Raw genomic sequence first — 19,413 nt, 5'->3', positions numbered from 1 at the left:
GCTAAATAGTGTTTCAACCGGTGACGTCACTTGCTCTGAGACCTTGAAGTAGTAGTTTCCCTTGCTCTGCTTTTGTGGAGCGATGGGTAACGATGCTTCGTGGGTGACTATTGTTGATGTGTGCAGAGGGTCCCTGGTTTACACCCGGGTATGGGCGAGGGGACGGTCTAAAGTTATACTGTTACAGGGGCAATTCCATTTAAATTCCAGTCAATTCAGGAAGAACACTGACATTTTTATTTTTAATTTGGTTTGTTTTCTGAATTGACTGGAATTAAAATTGATTTGACCCCATCACTGTATTTTAGTAGCTGTTTATAAAGTCATCATCCTGTCAACTTTAACCTAATGCTGTATTTGTTCTGATACGAGATCAAAAGCTTAGCCTTAGTGTGCAGTAAGCAACTTCATGTACCTGACATCTGTTGGATTGAAGTCTATAAAGATACTTAGCCAATTTATGATTGATCATTTCATACCCGTTTGGTTTGTCATGTCAGGCTGGTTCTGAGACTCCTGGGAGTGTTAATTTCACTATTGGCTCTTATTGGGCTGTTGTAAACTAAACATTTCCCTCTGTTGATAATGAAGCCTGAAGTTTGTTAAATTGACCAATAATGTTCACGACTTTACCTGAACCTTGTGAAAAGGTGAGAGGAAGAAACATGCACCTCTCCAGACTGGGTAGGAAGAGACAGTTCCATGTGAAAATGTAACAAGATTTAAATTACTAACATATGTCATACGGTACCAGTCAAAATTCTGGACACACACTCATTCAAGGGTTTTTCTTTGTTTTCACAATTTTCTACATTGTAGAATTATGACATAACATATATGGAATCTTGTATTCATCAAAAAAAGTATTGTATTCATCAAAAAAAAGTCTTAAACAAATAAAAATATATTTTAGATTCTTCAAAGTAGCCACCCTTTGCCTCGATGACAACTTTGCACACTCTTGGCATTCTCTCAACCAGCTTCTAAAAGCAAACAGAATTTAATTTCATGCTTTGATTTGATCCAGCTCAAATTGATTTCTTCATTCAAGGTGAGAGGGAGTTGTTAGCCTAGTGGTCCAGACTGTTGGTGTATTGGCATGACGACAATAGAAAATAGTAGGTGACTGTATATGACGTTTTGGGACCAGGCTAGTGAAATGTAGGCTCTCTGGTGTGTTTCTTCCTGTTGATGTGACAAGATTTGTGTCTCACAACGTGGTGTTCACAGAGTTGTGTCTCCGACGATTTATACTTGAATGAAACATAAGCTGTAGTGACATCAGTTAAGCTATCATGTCCTTTTGCTTTCATTGTTGAATGTTGATGAGTGCAAATGATCTGGATCAGGCCTAGGAGGACTTCTGACTCTTTCTTCCTGTCATAATGAGCTTGTGACTTGCGTCTGTATATGTCCAAGTTATCATTACTCATTGTGTATTTATTACTTAAAAAATGAAACGTTTCTAAAATTGCTCTATTTTCTTTCACTCTGCATTGTTGGGAAGGGCCTGTAATTAAGCATTTCACTGTTAGTCCACACCTGTTGTTTACAAAGCGTGTGACATAAAATTGGATTAGATTTTAATTTCTGTTTCAAGAGAGAGGATACTAGACTACATCTAATCTCCCCAGAAGAGTCAGTGATACAGCTGCCAGCCTAAAATAAGTTATCAGAACAATGAGTTTAATAGAGGATTACGCCTACAGCCAGTGACTCTACCGTGACTTTATCCCTCAGGCTCTCTGGCTGTTACTTGGTGACTCGTCTACAGATGAAATGCCTTTTGATTTCATATGGTTCACTTTTGGATTAATTTAGTTAATTGCATTGGGTCTGGTTGGGATGATGATACATACACTAGTTCTATTAAATTTAAACATATCGTTAGCTCAACCTGCTTCCATTTCAACTCATAGGCCTAGCTTGTTTTACCACATGGAAAAAGATCACGTCTTGCTAGATAAGACCAGAAACCATTGTTTAGAAGAATCATTAACCTGGTTATTCAGTCAGATAGGATAGCTACTATCTTTGATGATCTCGCTCAGATGTTGGTGTATCTCCCCCTCCTCTCTGGTTCTCTACTAACTCATCACATACGCTGTTGCTACTGTTTATTAACTGTCACTTTATTCCTAGTTATATGTACATATTTACCTAGTCACCCTGTACCTCGACTCTGTACTGGTTCCAAGTGTATATGTACAATATCTATCGTTACTCATTGTGTACTTATTATTACTCTTATTTTTACGTGTTTTACTTTTCTATTATTTCTCTTTTCTTTCTCTGCATTGTTGGTAAGGGCCCGTAAGTAAGCATTTCACTGTTCGTCTACACCTGCTGTTTACGAAGCATGTGATGAATACATTTTTATTTGATTTCTGATCTGGAAGGTGTTGTTTTCCCCTGCCAACACTAGGGGGCACAATAGTGAAGTTACTGTGCTCTAGGAGTGTTGTTCTAAACCAGCATCACATCACTGTACAGTGGACAGGATGTATCCACTCCTGTTCATGTGTGTCACTCTGTTCATCCTAATCCCCAATCTAAAAATAGGACTACACACTCCTGGCTAGTTCTTCCTACACAGAAATGTTTTGTTTGCACAAATGCCCCACATAACTGATGGACTGGAGAGGTATAAATATTTCAAATAGGAATCGATATCTCCATCTGAGTGGGGACCATATAAACAAAGGAACAAACACAAAACGACAGAGTTCAGATTCAGACAGAGGTGTCGTGCACAACGTGCAGGGCATACAGACTCGTTACTACTATCTAGCACACACTCGGACAGACAGATGGAGGTAACGAGATACATGGGCTTTAGGATGTTCACAACCAGGGCCCTCCATCATCAGTCCTCCATACTGACAGTAGAGAGATACAGCATATGGGTTTACTGCTACTGCGGTTCTTCCTCATCCATCTTCCTCTTTAGTGAAGTGTCTGGGTCTGACGGCTCACACTCATGTCTTCTAATAACCTCCGCCCCTTCCTCCTTCCGTCACTACTAGAAACAACCCTGCACTGAGGTTGGCACCAGGTTCGGAGTCAGACCTAATCTGAAACCGAAACCTTTACCAGACTTGGCCCTCTGGTTCCAACTCCCTAATCAGCCAGCCCGTGGACTTCCTTGTCTGTCTGTGTGTGTGTGTTACTACAGGAGCCACTACACAGGAACAGCTACAACGGCATCGCCACAGTGCCCTACCCTGTGATCTGAGTGTGTGTGTGTGTGTTCCCTCCACCCAGGGCACTGCGTGTGTAGCGCGTAGCTAAATGGAGTCGGAGCAGCTCTTCAACGGGAGCGGCTACTACAGGAACGGCTACAACAGTATCACCAGCGCCAGCAGCGACGAGGAGCTGCTGGATGGCACAGGGGTTGTCATGGACTTCCACACCTCCGAGGATGACAACCTTCTGGATGGAGACACCACCTCACCAGGTAGGCCCACTGCTAATTGCTGCTGACTACGCCATCAGACCCCCACAACTGCCCATGGTGCTGGGTTGCTGTTCCCAACGGAGAGAGGGTCTGGCTGGGCTGACTTGTTCAGATAGAGGGTCCGCAAGCTGTGGGTCCATCCATGGATGGGTGTTGTGAGCTGTGTTGTTGTGACTGTACTTCGTGTCCTGGCTGGCTTGCCCAATTTGCACTGATGATCCCATTCAATGCTGCCTTGCCCGTTGAGTCGCTCACTACCCTAGCTGAGATGTGACATATTTTCCTGCCCCTGCCTGCTGCTGTGCCGTTGATTCACCCCCATCCCTGTTTCAGCTCCCAATATACAACCATCTCCATCCATCCATGCCACCTGATCCCAAACCATCCTCCATCAGATGTCTGCTGTCTCATCTCCATACCAGCGATTGGTGGTTGCAAACTTACCTGCCATCTTGTTTTTGTTTTATGCTTACAGCCCAGTCCATATTAGCCTGGTTCCAGATCAACAAACATGTTTTTGCATGACAACGGCCATAGGACTGGGCTAATATAGTACAAAGAAACAGATCTGGAACCAGACTGTCCATTCCTGTTTTGTTATGATATAATCTCTGCTATCGCCATCCATGCGGTAACTCATTCACTACTCTATTCATTGTGCTTCACTTCCTGTTTACTTTGCGGTCGTGACTTGTGGCGTTACATTTTGCAGTGTTTATGGTTGTGCTGCTTTTGGCCTTATTTGCTGCTTTAATAGGTTTTCCTGCTTGTTTCCTGTTGCTGCCTGCTGGCCCGATGCTTGATTTGCTGAGTCATGTCTTGTTACCGTAGTTACACTGGCTTCCTGCTGCTGTTCTAGGTTTGGGTTCTAGTAGCTGATCAAAAGAGAAACAACTCCCTCATATCTGATATGATGTTTTAATATGACAAGTCCCAGAGAAACAGCTCCCTCATATCTGATATGATGTTTTAATATGACAAGTCCCAGAGAAACAGCTCCCTCCTATCTGATATGATGTTTTAATATGACAAGTCCCAGAGAAACAGCTCCCTCCTATCTGATATGATGTTTTAATATGACAAGTCCCAGAGAAACAGCTCCCTCCTATCTGATATGATGTTTTAATATGACAAGTCCCAGAGAAACAGCTCCCTCCTATCTGATATGATGTTTTAATATGACAAGTCCCAGAGAAACAGCTCCCTCATATCTGATATGATGTTTTAATATGACAAGTCCCAGAGAAACAGCTCCCTCCTATCTGATATGATGTTTTAATATGACAAGTCCCAGAGAAACAGCTCCCTCCTATCTGATATGTTCAATATGACAAATCACAGAGAAATGACTCCCTCAACTCCCTTAATATGACAAGTCATAGTTGGCTAAAGTGACAGTGCAAGCTTCCCTAATTACTATTCACAATCTGAAGTTTAAAAAAAAAATGAAATTGAATCAAAAGCTAAGCTCCCTCATTAACTTATTTCAGGGTTTTTGTGTGACAATTTTAAGTGCGTCTGAACTGAATATGTGAGTCTGAAAGAAGGATTAGAAATGGATTACCTGTATTAAACCTCTTCTGGAAAGGACCCTTCATCTCAATTTCTGCCTAAAATGACATCTAACTGCCTGTACCTCAGGACTTGAAACAAGGATATGCATATTCTTGATACTATTTGAAAGGAAACACTTTGAAGTTTGAGGAGATGTGAAATTAATGTAGGCGAATATAACACAATAGATCTGGTAAAAGATTAAACAAACAAAAAAATGTTTTCTATTTAGATTTTTGTTGCATCATCTTTGAAATGCAAAAGAAAGGCCATACATTGAAATAGGAAACTGTCAAGGTTAGGGAGTAACGGATTAGAAAACGTTGCCAGCAAAAATATTGTAATCAGATTACAGCGTGGTTAAATGTGGAAGACACATTTCAGTTGAAGGCATTCACTTGTACAACTGACTAGGTATTAGAGGTCGATGATTAGGATTTTTCAACGCCAATACCGATTTTATTGAAGGACCAAGAAAAGCTGATACCAATTCAATCGGCCAATTTATTACTATTTTATATATATATATAAAATACTGAATGAACACTTGTTTTATCAGAATATAATACATAAATCAAATCAATTTAGTCTCAAATAAATAATGAAACATGTTCAATTTGGTTTAAATAATGCAAAAACACAATGTTGGAGAAGAAAGTAAAAGTGCAATATGTGCCATGTAAGAAAGCTAACGTTTAAGTTCCTTGCTCAGAACACGAGAACATATGAAAGCCGGTGGTTCCTTTTTTAACATGAGTTTTCAATATTCCCAGTTAAGAAGTTTTAGGTTGTAGTTATTATAGAGCAATAGTCACCGCATCATAATTCCTATGTACCATTTGTATTTCATATATCTTTGACTATTGTATCTTCTTATAGGCACTATAGTATTGCCAGCCTAATCTCTGGAGTTGATAGGCTTGAAGTCCTAAACAGCGCTGTGCATCAAGCATTGCTAAGAGCTGCTGGCAAACGCAGGAAAGTGCTGTTTGAATGAATGCTTATGAGCCTGCTGCTACCTACCACCGCTCAGTCAGACTGCTATATCAAATCATAGACTTAATTATAATAAACACACAGAAATACGAACCGTAGGTCATTAATATGGTCGAATCCGGAAACTATCATTTCGAAAACAAGACGTTTATTCTTTCAGTGAAATACAGAACCGTTCGGTATTTTATAGACTGGGTGGCAACCCTAAGTCTAAATATTGCTGTTACATTGCAGAACTTTCAATGTTATGTCATAATTATGTACAATTCTGGCAAATTAATTAGGGTCTTTGTTAGGAAGAAATAGTCTTCACACAGTTTACAACGAGCCAGGTGACCCAAACCGCTGCATATTCCCTGACTCTGCTTGCACTGAACGCAAGAGAAGTGACACAATTTCCCTGGTTTATATTGCCTGCTAACATGAATTTCTTAACTAAATATGCAAGTTAAAAAAAATATATATACTTGTGTATTGATTTTAAGAAAGGCATTGATGTTGATGGTTAGGTATATTTGTGCAACGATTGTGCTTTTTTTCGTGAATGTGCTTTTTTTTTTAAGATCATCACCCGTTTGGCGAAGTTGAAGTAGGCTGTGATTCGATGATAAATTAACAGGCATCACATTGATTATATGCAACGCAGGGCAAGCAAGTTAACCTAGTAATATCATCAACAATGTGTAGTTAACTAGTGATTATGTTAAGATTGATTGTTTTTTATAAGATAAGTTTAATGCTAGCTAGGCACTTACCGTGGCTCCTTGCAGCCACACGGTCCTTTTGATGCTGCACTCGCATAACAGGTGGTCAGCCTGCCACGCAGTCTCCTCGTGGATTGCAATGTAATCGGGCATAATCGGCATCCAAAAAGGCAGATTATCTATTTTGTTATGAAAACTTGAAATCAGCCCTAATTAATCGGTAATGCCCTATTATTATTATTATATATATATTTTTTTAATTATTATTATTTTTTTTAAATTGGTCGACCTCTACTTTCCCTTAAAAAAAAACGAGATAATTACTTCAAGGATTACTTTTTAAATTCAGAAAGGATGTTTGCAAATTTTTTAAATTGTTTACAGTAAGTTTGTCCACCTGAGCAAGTCTGACCTCAGGTCCGAGACCACTATGATGACAGACCAAATGTGTTTGATGGATCGCTGGAATAGGCTTTTGTAGGATACAGTCCAAGCTATGTCTTCCAATGGTGCGACTGCTGTCGGCATCCAAAGATTATCCAACTTGAATAAACGCTTGGCGGTAAGGATGACAGTAGTGGTGTAGTCTACGGCGATACGGATATCACTTATTATTGATATCTACATAGCACATTGATGTGAATCACACTGCTGCTCTCTCATTTAGCTATTTGCGCCTTACAGATTATGGTTGATGTGTATGGCTGTTCACAAATCTATATGTGTATTTGAACCTAAACAATGGTTGAATTCAAAAAGTTTGAGCTGCCTATCAATCATTGTTTTTGAAACCATATATATTTGAATTTGTTTATTTGAGGTTCTTCAAATAGCCACCCTTTGCCTTGATGACAGCTTTGCACACTTGGCATTCTCTCAACCAGCTTCACCTGGTTTGCTTTTTCAACAGTCTTGAAGGAGTTCCCACATATGCTGAGCATCTCAATTTGGTTGAGGTCTGAGGATTGTGGAGGCCAGCTTGTCTGATGCAGCACTTCATCATTCTCCTTGTTAAAATAGCCCTTACACAGCCTGGAGGTGTGTTGGGTCATTGTCCTGTTGAAAAACAAATGACAGTCTCACTAAGCCCAAACCAGATGGGATTGCGTATCACTGCAGAATGCTGTGGTAGCCATGCTGGTTATGTGTGCCTTGAATTCAAAATAAATCACAGACAGTGTCACCAGCAAAGCAGCCCCACACCATAACACCTCCTACTCCATGCTTTATGGTGGGAAATACACATGCAGAGATCATCTGTTTACTTGTTCAGTTTTGAGAAAAGTTTGTAGAAGAGAATGAACAGCTGTGTAATGTAAACTACTGTGCGTCCTGTTTGCTTTCCCCTTGAGAATGAACACCGTTGCCCACAGCTCTAGCATCATGGTTGTTTGTTGTACAAAGGGCGTTCACATACTTCTGTAAAGGCCAGCTCATTGGCTATCAAGTAAGCTATGTTTCAAAACGATAGGTGGTCATTGGACAATGACACACTCAATCAAGTGAACATGCTCGTCTCATTGTTGCGTAATGATGGATTACCTTCATGGGCTAATTGACATGTTGTGTAGCCAATACGTAATGTAGAATGATGAAACAAGTTCGGTTGCCTTCTAGAGTGTCTGAGGATTGCACAGAAACCGAACTTGACCGGGTTAGGATATCAAAATTAATTTTGTCAAACAAAACTATGCTACATTTTATCTCTGGGACCCTAAGGATGACAAATCGGTGGAAGGTTACTGAATGTAAGTACATTATATACCATCAGAAGTGAATGTATCAAACCAGTTGCCTTGATAAGTGTTTTGTTATGCACTATCCTTAAACAATAGCATGTTTTTTCTCTCTCTCGCTGTAATAGCTACTGTAAATTAGACACAGTAGTTAGATTAACAATCACTTAAGCTTTCTGACAATATAAGACATGTCTATGTCCTGGAAGATTGGTTGTTGTTTACAACGGTATTCTAGTCACATATCGTATATTGAGCAACAACTGTCCCAATTTCCGGACACTGATCCAGTGAGGTATTAAAGTACATTTATCAAACCATGGATGTAAGGAGAGGTTAAGGAAAGCCAAAATATGGACAGCCTTTTGTTTATGTTGATTGAGTCTGATTAGATGTAATACTAGTCGAAACTAGTTATTTAAAAAAAAAAAAAAAAATCTAATTGAAGTTGTGCTTAGGGCCACACAGTGCTTGACATTTTTACTCTGCTGCACAATACTCCTTATCCACTGTCTCTCACCAGTGTGTACAAGAGCAGAGTTCCTCCTGTGTTTACATGTTTGTGTGTGCATACGTGCGCCTCTGAAAGCAGTTATGAATTGCTGAGTACAGGGATAGTTTTTCTCATATTAAGCTCCCCCACAGAGTCCAGAAGTCAATGAAGATGTGTAACCAGAGAATGGACCGACACTAACGTTACTGCCAATACGGCACAATGTGTGAATACCAAGATGTAGCCTAACGCCTGTTTTGCTGCCTGCCTGAGCGCCAGACTGTTTCTACTTCTTTTTAGCCGACTTCTCGTCATATTTCCAAGCAAGTCACTGAACGGCTGTAGCAGTTGAATGTTGAAACGTTTGGGAAACCAGGTTAGTGAGTCTGAATGCTTTAATGCAACATTGCTGGAGCCTCAGGGCATGTTATAAGGCTACATTGCTTCTTTCTGGGAGTCCTCACAGCCAGCGAACTAGGAAATGTTATGTCAAACTAGCGCACTCTGCTGTAACCTACCATAACTTGGTTAGGCCATGTGGATATGTCTTTCTTTAGTGTTCTTGGTGTCCTACATTGTGCCTGTGACAAGGAGACCAGAGACCATGGATAATTAAAGACCCTGTGGAGACTGGCTATCTCGTGGTACTGCTCCAGTGAGGGTGGCCCGGTTTTGTTTAGTAGGACACCGAGAAAGCATGCCAAGGCGGGCCACTGTGTGTCTGTGTGTAAAGGGAATTTTCCGGTGAACCAAAAGGAGAGCAGTTGTTGATAACATCAATCAGAATCCAATCTTATTTATTTAACAGGGAGACACCTCCAGAGCAGAAGCCGAAACAAATTCTAACGGGCCTTCTCTGAGAATACCCTTCTTCTTAATCACACCGCACCTAATGTTCTGTAAACACCAGCCGAGAGGCTTGTAAGATGTCACAACATCAGCTGCTACAGAATCACATAGTGTCACGGATACATTATCAGTGATCCCTTGACTCAGTCTGGAGTCTAACTTTAACCATAACAATCAACACTGGCAGACATTTCATACTGGCAGTTACACAGGTCAAAGGTCAGTACTTTGTTACAAGATAATTATAGAAAACTACTTAACCATGTATGTTTTAAGTACCATATTTAATAAAGTCCTGTTTCCCTTCCCCCTAGGGAATGAGTGTGAGTTGGGTTACAAGGTCACTCTCAGTAATCTCTGCCCAATCAGTGGTCTCCATTCTCCAAGTCTGCAAACGTTCTCAATGAACCTTGGTGTAAGCTACTGCCTGTAGGTGTATCCACGTGTTACTAAGTAACAGGCTACCCAAGTCAGTGTTCATACACATGCCCACATGGTATATACAAAAGTATGTGAACACCTGCTCGTCATCTCATTCCTAAATAATGGGCTTTAATATGGAGTTGGTCCCCTCCTTTGCTGCTATAACAGCCTCCACTCTCCTGGGAAAGATTTCCACGAGAACATTGTTGCGGGGAGTTGCTTCCATTCAGCCACAGACACTAGTTAGGTTGGGCACAGATGTTGGGCGATTAGGCCTGGCTCTCAGTCGGCGTTGCAATTCATCCCAAAGGTGTTTTGATGGAAGGTGTTTTGATGGGGTTGAGGTCAGGGCTCTGTTCAGACCAGTCAAGTTCTTCCATCATTCAAATTAATTTATAAAGCCCTTCTTACATCAGCTGATGTCACAAAGTGCTGTACAGAAACCCAGCCTAAAACCCCAAACAGCAAGCAATGCAGATGTAGAAGCACAGTGGCTAGGAAAAACTACCTAGAAAGGCCAGAACCTAGGAAGAAACCTAGAGAGGAACCAGGCTGAGGGGTGGCCAGTCTTCTTCTGGCTGTGCCGGGTGGAGATTATAACAGAACATGGCCAAGATGTTCAAATGTTCATAGATGACCAGCAGGGTCAAATAATAATAATAATCACAGTGGTTGTAGAGGATGCAACAGGTCAGCAACTCAGGAGTAAATGTCAGTTGGCTTCGACACCCATCTTGACAAACCATAGGCTGAAACAGGAAAGGAACTTCCCCAAATTGTTGCCACAAAGTTGGAGAATCAGAATAGTCTAGAATGTCATTGTATGCTGTAGCATCAAGATTTTCCTTTAATAGAACTAAGGGGCCTAGCCCGAACCATGAAAAACAGCCCCAGACCATTATTCGTCTTCCACCAAACTTGACAGTTGACACTATGCATTTGGGAAGGTAGCATTCTCCTGGCGTCCGCCAAACCCAGATTCATCCGTCAGACTCCAGAGAACTACTGCTCCAGAGTCCAATGGTGGCGAGCTTTACACCACTCCAGCCGACACTTGGCATTGCGCATGGTGATTTTAGGCTTATGTGCGGCTGCTCGGCCATGGAAACCCATTTCATGAAGCTCCCAACGAACAGTACTTGTGCAAACGTTGCTTCCATAGGCAGTTCGGAACTCTGTAGTGAGTGTTGCAAATGAGGACAGACGATTTTAATGCTCTCCAGCACTCGGCGGTCCCATTCTGTGAGCTTGTGTAGCCTACCACTTCGTGGCTGAGCCGTTGTTGCTCCTGTACGTTTCCACTTCACAGTAACAGCACTTACAGTTGACCAGGGTAGCTCTAGCAGGGCAGAAATTTGAAGAGCTGCTTTGTTGGAAAGGTGGCATCCTATAACAGTGTCACGTTGAAAGTCACTGAGCTCTTCAGTACGGGCCATTCTACTGCCAATGTTTGCCTTTCAGTGTCCCTGTGTAAGAATTTCCACAACACTCCATAGACGATCTTAAATGAATCATTGTTTATTGCCAGCGCACTGGAGAGATTTCAACCAACTCAATGCACACATGTCAGTCAGGAGCTCTGCTTGGGTAGTCCCAGCAGTTGCCTTATATATGGCTATTCTAGTTTTTTTTCATTCATGTGTCCGACCAATACTGGTTCATAACATGTAACAATACCTCACAAGGCTTCTTCTCTCTAAGCTGAGACCCTGAAACTGAGAAATCTTTCGCTCTCAAAACAAGGTCTGGGCGTACTGCCAAATTGCAGCTACTGAAGGTGAAGATTCAGTCAGCCACTTGCATTAACACAGAAATTGGTCATTAGAACAGCACACGAATAGAACACATAAATTAGTCCTAAGAGAAGCACATGAGTATAACATTTCCATCACAGGCGATTGCATAGCTGTGTGCTCAATTTCTTTTATACACCTGTCAGCAACGGGTGTGGCTGAAATAGCCGAATCCACTAATTTGAAGGGGTGCCACATACTTTTGTATATATATAGTGTAGGAACTGGATGAAGTGACTAGGGGAGTGAAAAAGAAATTCCCATGAACCAGTTTGGCAGCTTGATGTCCAATCAGCACTTGCCTAGTGGCAATCCATGAAGTGTAAATGCCGGGATCTGTCAGGATTGTGCCCGTAGGTTAAGCTGCCTTTCTGTGTGTCTCGTGCTATTTATATGCACTGTGTGTTGGGGGTGGAAGTGGACCCTTGTCTGGCCCACCTGGTGTGCTGTGTCAGGCAGACGTGGGAATGTTCTGTAGTGGAACAGAATGGAACTACCTGATCCAGGCCTTGAACAGAGGAATTACATATTGGAACTGTGGAGATAGAACATACTTGGTTCTGGAGTGCTGGTTCATCTGATCTCTAGAACCCTGGTGCCACGTTAACTTGGTACTCTCTGTTGGGATTTACTTCCAAACTCCAGATGGTTGATTTCGCCTGTGCCATCACCTAGCAACAGGAGCCGTGCTAAAAGGTAGGGGGGCTTCATTGGTTGGTTGTTTGGTTTGATGGTGCCAGCACAGCAGTCAAAATGTCATCTTTCTTTAGGGTGACAAGTGGAATATTCCTGCCGGAGCTCGTGCTACAGGTGGGTGCTGCTATGGTGACCAGTGAGCTGAGATAAGGCGGGGTTTACCTAGCAAAGACTTATAGATGACCTGAAGCCAGTGGGTTTGGCGACGAATATGAAGCGAGGGCCAGCCAACGAGAGCATACAGGTCGCAGTGGTGGTTAGTATATGGGGCTTTGGTGACAAAACGGATGGCACTGTGATAGACTGCATCCAATTGGTTGAGTAGAGTGTTTGAGGCTATTTTGTAAATGACAACGCCGAAGTCAAGGATCGGCAGGATAGTCAGTTTTACGAGGGTATGTTTGGCAGCATGATTGAAGGAGGTTTTGTTGCAAAATAAGAAGCCGATTCTAGATTTAATTTTGGATTGGAGATGCTGAATGTGAGTCTGGAAGGAGAGTTTACAGTCTAACCAGACTCCTAGGTATTTGTAGTTGTCCACATATTCTACGTCAGAACCTTCCAGAGTAGTGATGCTGGATGGGCGGGCAAGTGCGGGCAGCGATCGGTTGAAGAGCATGCATACATTTAGTTATACTTGCATTTAAGAGCAGTTGGAGGCCACGGAAGGAGAGTTGTATGGCATTGAAGTTCGTCTGGAGGTCAGTTAACACTGTCCAAAGAAGGGCCAGAAGTATACAGAATGGTGTCGTCTGCGGTGGATCAAAGAATCACCAGCAGCAAGAGCAACATCATTGATGTATACAGAGAAGAGAGTCGGCCCGAGAATTGAACCCTGTGGTACCCCCATAGAGACTGCCAGCGGTCCGCACAACAGGCCCTCCGATTTGACACACTGAACTCTGTCTGAGAAGTAGTTGGTGAACCAGGCGAGGCAGTCATTTGAGAAACGAAGGCTGTTTTGTCTGCCGATAAGAATGTGGTGATTGACAGAGTCGAAAGCCTTGGCCAGGTCGATAAATACAGCTGCACAGAATTGTCTCTTTTTGATGGTGGTTATGATATCATTTAGGACCTTGTGCGTGGCTGAGATGCACCCATGACCAGCTCTGAAACCAGATTACATAGCGGAGAAGGTACGGTGGGATTCGAAATGGTCGGTGATCTGTTTGTTAACTTGGCTTTCAAAGACCTTAGATAGGCAGGGTAGGATAGATATAGGTCTGTAGCAGTTTGGATCTAGTGTCTCCCCCTTTGAAGAGGGGGATGACCGCGGCAGCTTTCCAATCTTTGGGGATCTCAGACGATACGAAAGAGGTTGAACAGGCTAGTAATAGGGGTTGCAACAATTTCGGCTGATAATTTTAGAAAGCGAGGGTCCCGATTGTCTAGCCCTGTTGATTTGTAGGGGTCCAGATTTTGCAGCTCTTTCAGAACATCAGCTATCTGGATTTGGGTGAAGGAAAAATAAGTGAGGCTTGGGTAAGTTGCTGTGGGGGGTGGAGAGCTGTTGACCAGTGTAAGGTAGGCCGGGTGGAAAGCATGGCTAGCCGTAGAGAAATGCTTATTGAAATTCTCAATTATTGTGGATTTATCAGTTGTGACAGTGTTTCCTAGCCTCAGTGCAGTGGACAGCTGGGAGGAGGTGCTCTTTTTCTCCATGGACTTTATAGTGTCCCAGAACTTTTTGGAGTTTTCTGCAGGATGCAAATTTCAGTTTTAAAAAAGCTAGCCTTTGCTTTCCTAACTGCCAGTGTATATTGGTTCCTAACTTCCCTGAAAAGTTGCATATCGTGGGGGCTATTTGATGCTAATGCCGTACGCCACAGGATGTTTCCGTGCTGGTCAAGGGCAGTCAGGTCTGGAGTGAACCACGGGCTATATCTGTTCCTGGTTCTACATTTTTTGAATGGGGCATGCTTATTTAAGATTGAGGAAAGCACTTTTCAAGAATAACCAGTCATCTTCTCCTGACGGAATGAGGTCAATATCCTTCCAGGATGCCCGGGCCAGGTTGATTAGAAAGGCCTGCTCGCTGAAGTGTTTTAGGTGTATCAATACACCCAGTCACTACACTAGGCTAAATAAAATAAATACAAAGATACAGGCGTCCTTCCTAACTCAGTTGCCGGAGTGGAAAGAAAACCGCGAAGGGATTTAACCACAAGGCCAATGGTCACTTTTTAAGAATGTTTAATGACTGATTTAAAAAAAAAATCCTGTTTGCAACAAGGTACTAATGTAAAACCAGGCGTTGGAACCTAAATTATTTTCCAATCGTTTTGTTCTGAACAGAACCATAATTTTTTTCTTTAACGTTCTATTGTTACTAACAAGCTGGCTAGCTAACAAACTTGTGTGTTCAGAGAGGCACCAGAATTAAAATAAAAACACGTCTTACCTTTTTGTAGTTAATACATCTACTGTGAAACACCATAACTTTGTTATCCTTAACTAGCATTAAAAAAGTGAATCAATTGTTCTCTAATAAAAAAAATCTCCCCCTAATTTCTGCATCACGCCTGTAATGTCAGTAGCGACAGGAGACTTTGCATGCTTTGTAGGGAGGGGGAGGGGCTATAGTCTACACACTCACATTGGCAAAGCTTTTCAGCTGGTAGGCACTGGAATGCACTTCTGAGTGACAGTGAGGGCTTTGCATAGGCGTTTGTTGTGGGACTGCAAAACATGCTCGGAACGTAAAATAACATTAACCGGTTCCCATACTTTTAAAATAACGGTTCTGTTCCAGAACAGTATAGATCACTTTTGTTCTTGGTCTGGTTCTGTTCCTTTAAAAATGTACTTTATTTTTCAGTTCTGTTCCCTGAACCGGTTACAACCCCTGACTAAAACTGCAAATGACGATTTGTATTCAGGACAAAGTTTATGTTTGGGGCAAATCCAACACAAAACATTACTGGGCACTACTCTTCATATTTTCAAACATGGCAGTGGCTGCATCACATTATGGGTATGCTTGTCATTGGCAGGGACAAGGGAGTATTTTTATTTAATAAAAATTAGGATACATTTTTTGCACAGGCAAAATCATAGAGGAAACTTAGTTCAGTCTGCTTTTCACCAGACACTGGGATATGGATTTACCTTTCAGCAGGACAATAACCTAAAACAAAAGGCAGAGTATACACTTACCAAGACAACATTGAATTAGTGGCCTAGTTACAAAATGGCTGTCTAGTAATGCTCAACAACCAACTTGACAGAGCTTTAAGAATTTTTAAAAGAATAATGTGCAAATATTGTACATTCCAGGTGTGCAAAGCTCTTAGAGACTTACCCAGAAAGACTCACAGCTGTAATCACTACCAAAGGTGACTCTAAAATGTATTGACCTGGGTGTGAATACTTATGTAAATTACATTTTTGTACTTCATTTTCAATAAATTTGCAAACATTTCTAAACTTTTTCACTTTGTCATTATGGGGTATTGTGTGTAGATAGATGGGTGAGGGGAAACATATATATTTAATCAATTTTGAATTCGGGCTGTAACACAACAAATGTGGACTAAGTCAAGGGATATACTTTCTGCAGGCACTGTTGGTAGCTATGAACCCTTCAGATGAAATCTCACACATTGCTTCATATCCTCTTTGTGCATATGTGTTTGAGAGCAAGTTCATGTGTTTGTGGAAAGGGAAGGAGAAGGTGGAGGAGAGTGTCTGTCTCGTACTACTGGTTTCACTCATTTGTTTATGGTAGTTTTCATCTTCTGGTTATTTCTCTTGCTCTCCCCTGCTGTGGCTTTTGCTCTAATGACATTTTGGTATGTGTGTGTGTGTACACACTGTTCTGCCTCTGAGAAATTGCTTCATTTAAGTCAATTAGGCCTATTGATTGTGTAGAAAAACAGTTTTTCTAACATTAATATATTCATTAGTTAATTCCTTGGTAAGCAGCAAATTAAAACTGTAATGTACTGTATAGCGCTGTGTTCAATACAGATCAATATGATGCCGGCAGTACTGGCTCAGCCAGTTGTCTACCCTAGGAACCAACCAGTGCGAGCCGATAGTCTTTCCTGTGACGACATCATCACCGGCCCCTTAGCAGTCAACTGCTGAGAGCTCGGCTCACACACACAGAGACATCGTCACTCACGCACACACACAGTCACAAATAAGCCTACGCACACCGCCCGCTACACTATTCGTGGCTGCTGTAAATCATGGAGGCTGCCTCCATGGTAAACAGTTCGCCTAGAGACGAGTAGCTAACGCGCAGTGAGAGAGCTAACGCAAGCTTAGCGACCAACTGTCAGTCAACCATGGAGGATATCTCAGCCGAGACCGACCCCTATCTCCCTTACGACGGGGGAGGGGATACCATTCCCCTGCAGGAGCTGCCTAAAAGAGGTATGCCACGATCCCCTCATATTTCCTTCCTTCTGAATGGAGGTTGGAGGTTCGTTTCTGTCTGTCCATCTGGCTACAGTTAGTCATGGAGCTGGATAATCTAATGCTCAAGCTCCCAGCTGTTGTTATAAAGACTAAAATGGTGTGGCGCTTATGATTTAGGACAGATAGGAGGGCTGTAGTGTGTGTGTGTGTGTGTGTGTGTGTGTGTGTGTGTGTGTGTGTGTGTGGGCGACAATATTATCTGACTAACGTTAGCTGGCTGTCATTCTTCGACCATTCCCCTGCTCGTTGATGATTAACCTTGGCAGTTTGTGACCCAATATCTGGGCTGTGTGTTTGCGTTATCTGCGTGGTGAATTAGCTGGGTGTGTTTTTCTCACAGGAAGGCTTAGCTGGGCTGGATGAAGCAGTGACCGAGGAGTAGCAATGTGTGCCACTGCCTCCACCTTTTAGTCTCTTGACTTTAAATGTTTGTGTGTGTTCAAGAGAGAGACACGTGTTTGGTGTGTGTGTGGGAACACCTCTATAACAGCCTCCAGATGTTGGTCTTAGTGTGGTGCTGATCGATTTAACATTAAAACAGTGTTTGAATATTTTTTTTATTTTTTAAATTATTTTTATTTTTATGAATTACTAACAGCACCTGATTTTAAACACATTTTGTCAAGGGGTCAGTGGAAAACGTTTGTGTGTTTAATACAATACAATGTATTGTAATATTGTTGATATACAGTTGATGTTCTTAACCCAAGGCTTTATGGGCCTGGGAGGCTCCCAGGGATATAGGTATCCACAGTAGGCTTACTCCAACAATTATACATTTTTCATCGCAATACATAGTGTACATAATACATAGTGTAATCCCACTTTATTGTTATTAAACTGCAAAGTTTTCTCTGTAAATTGTCATGATAATTAGCTTGAAAAATGAAAGATTTACTCACTAACTCACACTAACTCACACTAACTCACACTAACTCACACTAACTCACACTAACTCACACTAACTCACACTAACTCACACTAACTCACACTGACTCACACTAACTCACACTGACTCACACTAACTCTGACTCACACTAACTCTGACTCACATTAACACTAACTCACATTAACTCTAACACTAACTCACACTAACACTAACTCACACTAACACAAATTCACACTAACTCACACTAACTCACACTAACTCACACTAACTCACACTAACTCACACTAACTCACATTAACACTAACTCACACTAACTCACACTCAAACTAACACTCACACTCACACTCACACTAACTCACACTCACACTAACTCACACTCACACTAACACACTCACACTCACACTAACTCACACTCACACTAACTCACACTCACACTAACTCACACTCACACTAACTCACATTAACACTAATTCACTCTCAAACTAACTCACACTAACACTAACTCACACTAACACTAATTCACACTAACACTAATTCACTCTCACACTAATTCACTCTCACACTAACTCACACTCACACTAACTCACACTCACACTAACACTAACTCACACTAACTCACATTAACACTAACTCACATTAACACTAATTCACATTAACACTAATTCACTCTAACTCACACTCACACTAACTCACACTCACACTAACACTAACTCACACTAACACTAACTCACACTAACTCACACTAACTCACACTAACTCACACTAACATCTATAAAGCATCTGCATCCTTATTACCTGAACAAAACCTTTACATTCTCAACATGATTCAATGTTGTGTGGATATATCATTTTTTTCACAGTTAACTAATATATTGTGCCATCTTCCCTAAGGCCTTAGCCGTTAATGGCCCACCGCTTAATAATATCCTTGCCTTCAATATAGTGCTGAGCAATTAGTGCCTTTTTGAGGTTGTTTCAGTTTGATTATAAAGAATAATCACTTCCATTTATTTTTTTAAATAAACTGTGCATTATGTGGGTTGAATGCTATGTAAGCGCAGAATAAAACCATTAACTAAAACAATTGTAGTGGCTGCCCATTACTGCTTTAACATAATTTATTCACATTACTTTAATACAATATTAGTTTACTTTGATGACTTGATTTCATTCCAAGTCCTCATCTCATCTCTATAGAGCTGCTGCCTGTGCTGTCTGACAAAATCATTATTTCAGTAGTTCTTCAAAGTAAATACGGCATACTTTTATGACTGCTGAATGCCATCTATCAATCACTTAGATCATGTATTTTCAGATGACAATACCTCTCAAAGCAGCTGCTTTCTATCCCTCTAGATTGAGAGAAGAAAAAGCACACGGTCTCTGTGTCTGCTCCAC

The 19,413-nt window shown here is 41.5% G+C and overlaps 1 protein-coding gene across 6 annotated transcripts in view; it reads left to right on the top strand.

Moving 5' to 3' along the window:
- Positions 1–19,413, top strand: part of LOC118369181 (H(+)/Cl(-) exchange transporter 3-like) — a 56,134-nt gene that overhangs the window by 2,420 nt on the left and 34,301 nt on the right. For 2 of the 6 annotated variants that reach the window (XM_052497366.1, XM_052497364.1), the window contains exon 2: positions 3,265–3,457. The exons of 1 other annotated variant lie outside the window; for it this stretch is intronic. In XM_052497366.1, coding sequence (XP_052353326.1) covers positions 3,292–3,457 — 166 coding nt within the window. In that variant the 5' untranslated portion in view covers positions 3,265–3,291. Of the gene's footprint in view, positions 1–3,264; positions 3,458–8,361; positions 8,460–16,804; positions 17,082–19,413 lie in introns of those variants that run through there. 3 more of the 6 variants (XM_052497368.1, XM_052497365.1, XM_052497369.1) reach the window with 3 other exon arrangements.

This window comes from Oncorhynchus keta, chromosome 35 (genome assembly GCF_023373465.1).
Source record: "Oncorhynchus keta strain PuntledgeMale-10-30-2019 chromosome 35, Oket_V2, whole genome shotgun sequence".
Taxonomy (NCBI): Eukaryota; Metazoa; Chordata; class Actinopteri; order Salmoniformes; family Salmonidae; genus Oncorhynchus; species Oncorhynchus keta.
This window is presented reverse-complemented; position numbering and strand designations above follow the sequence as displayed.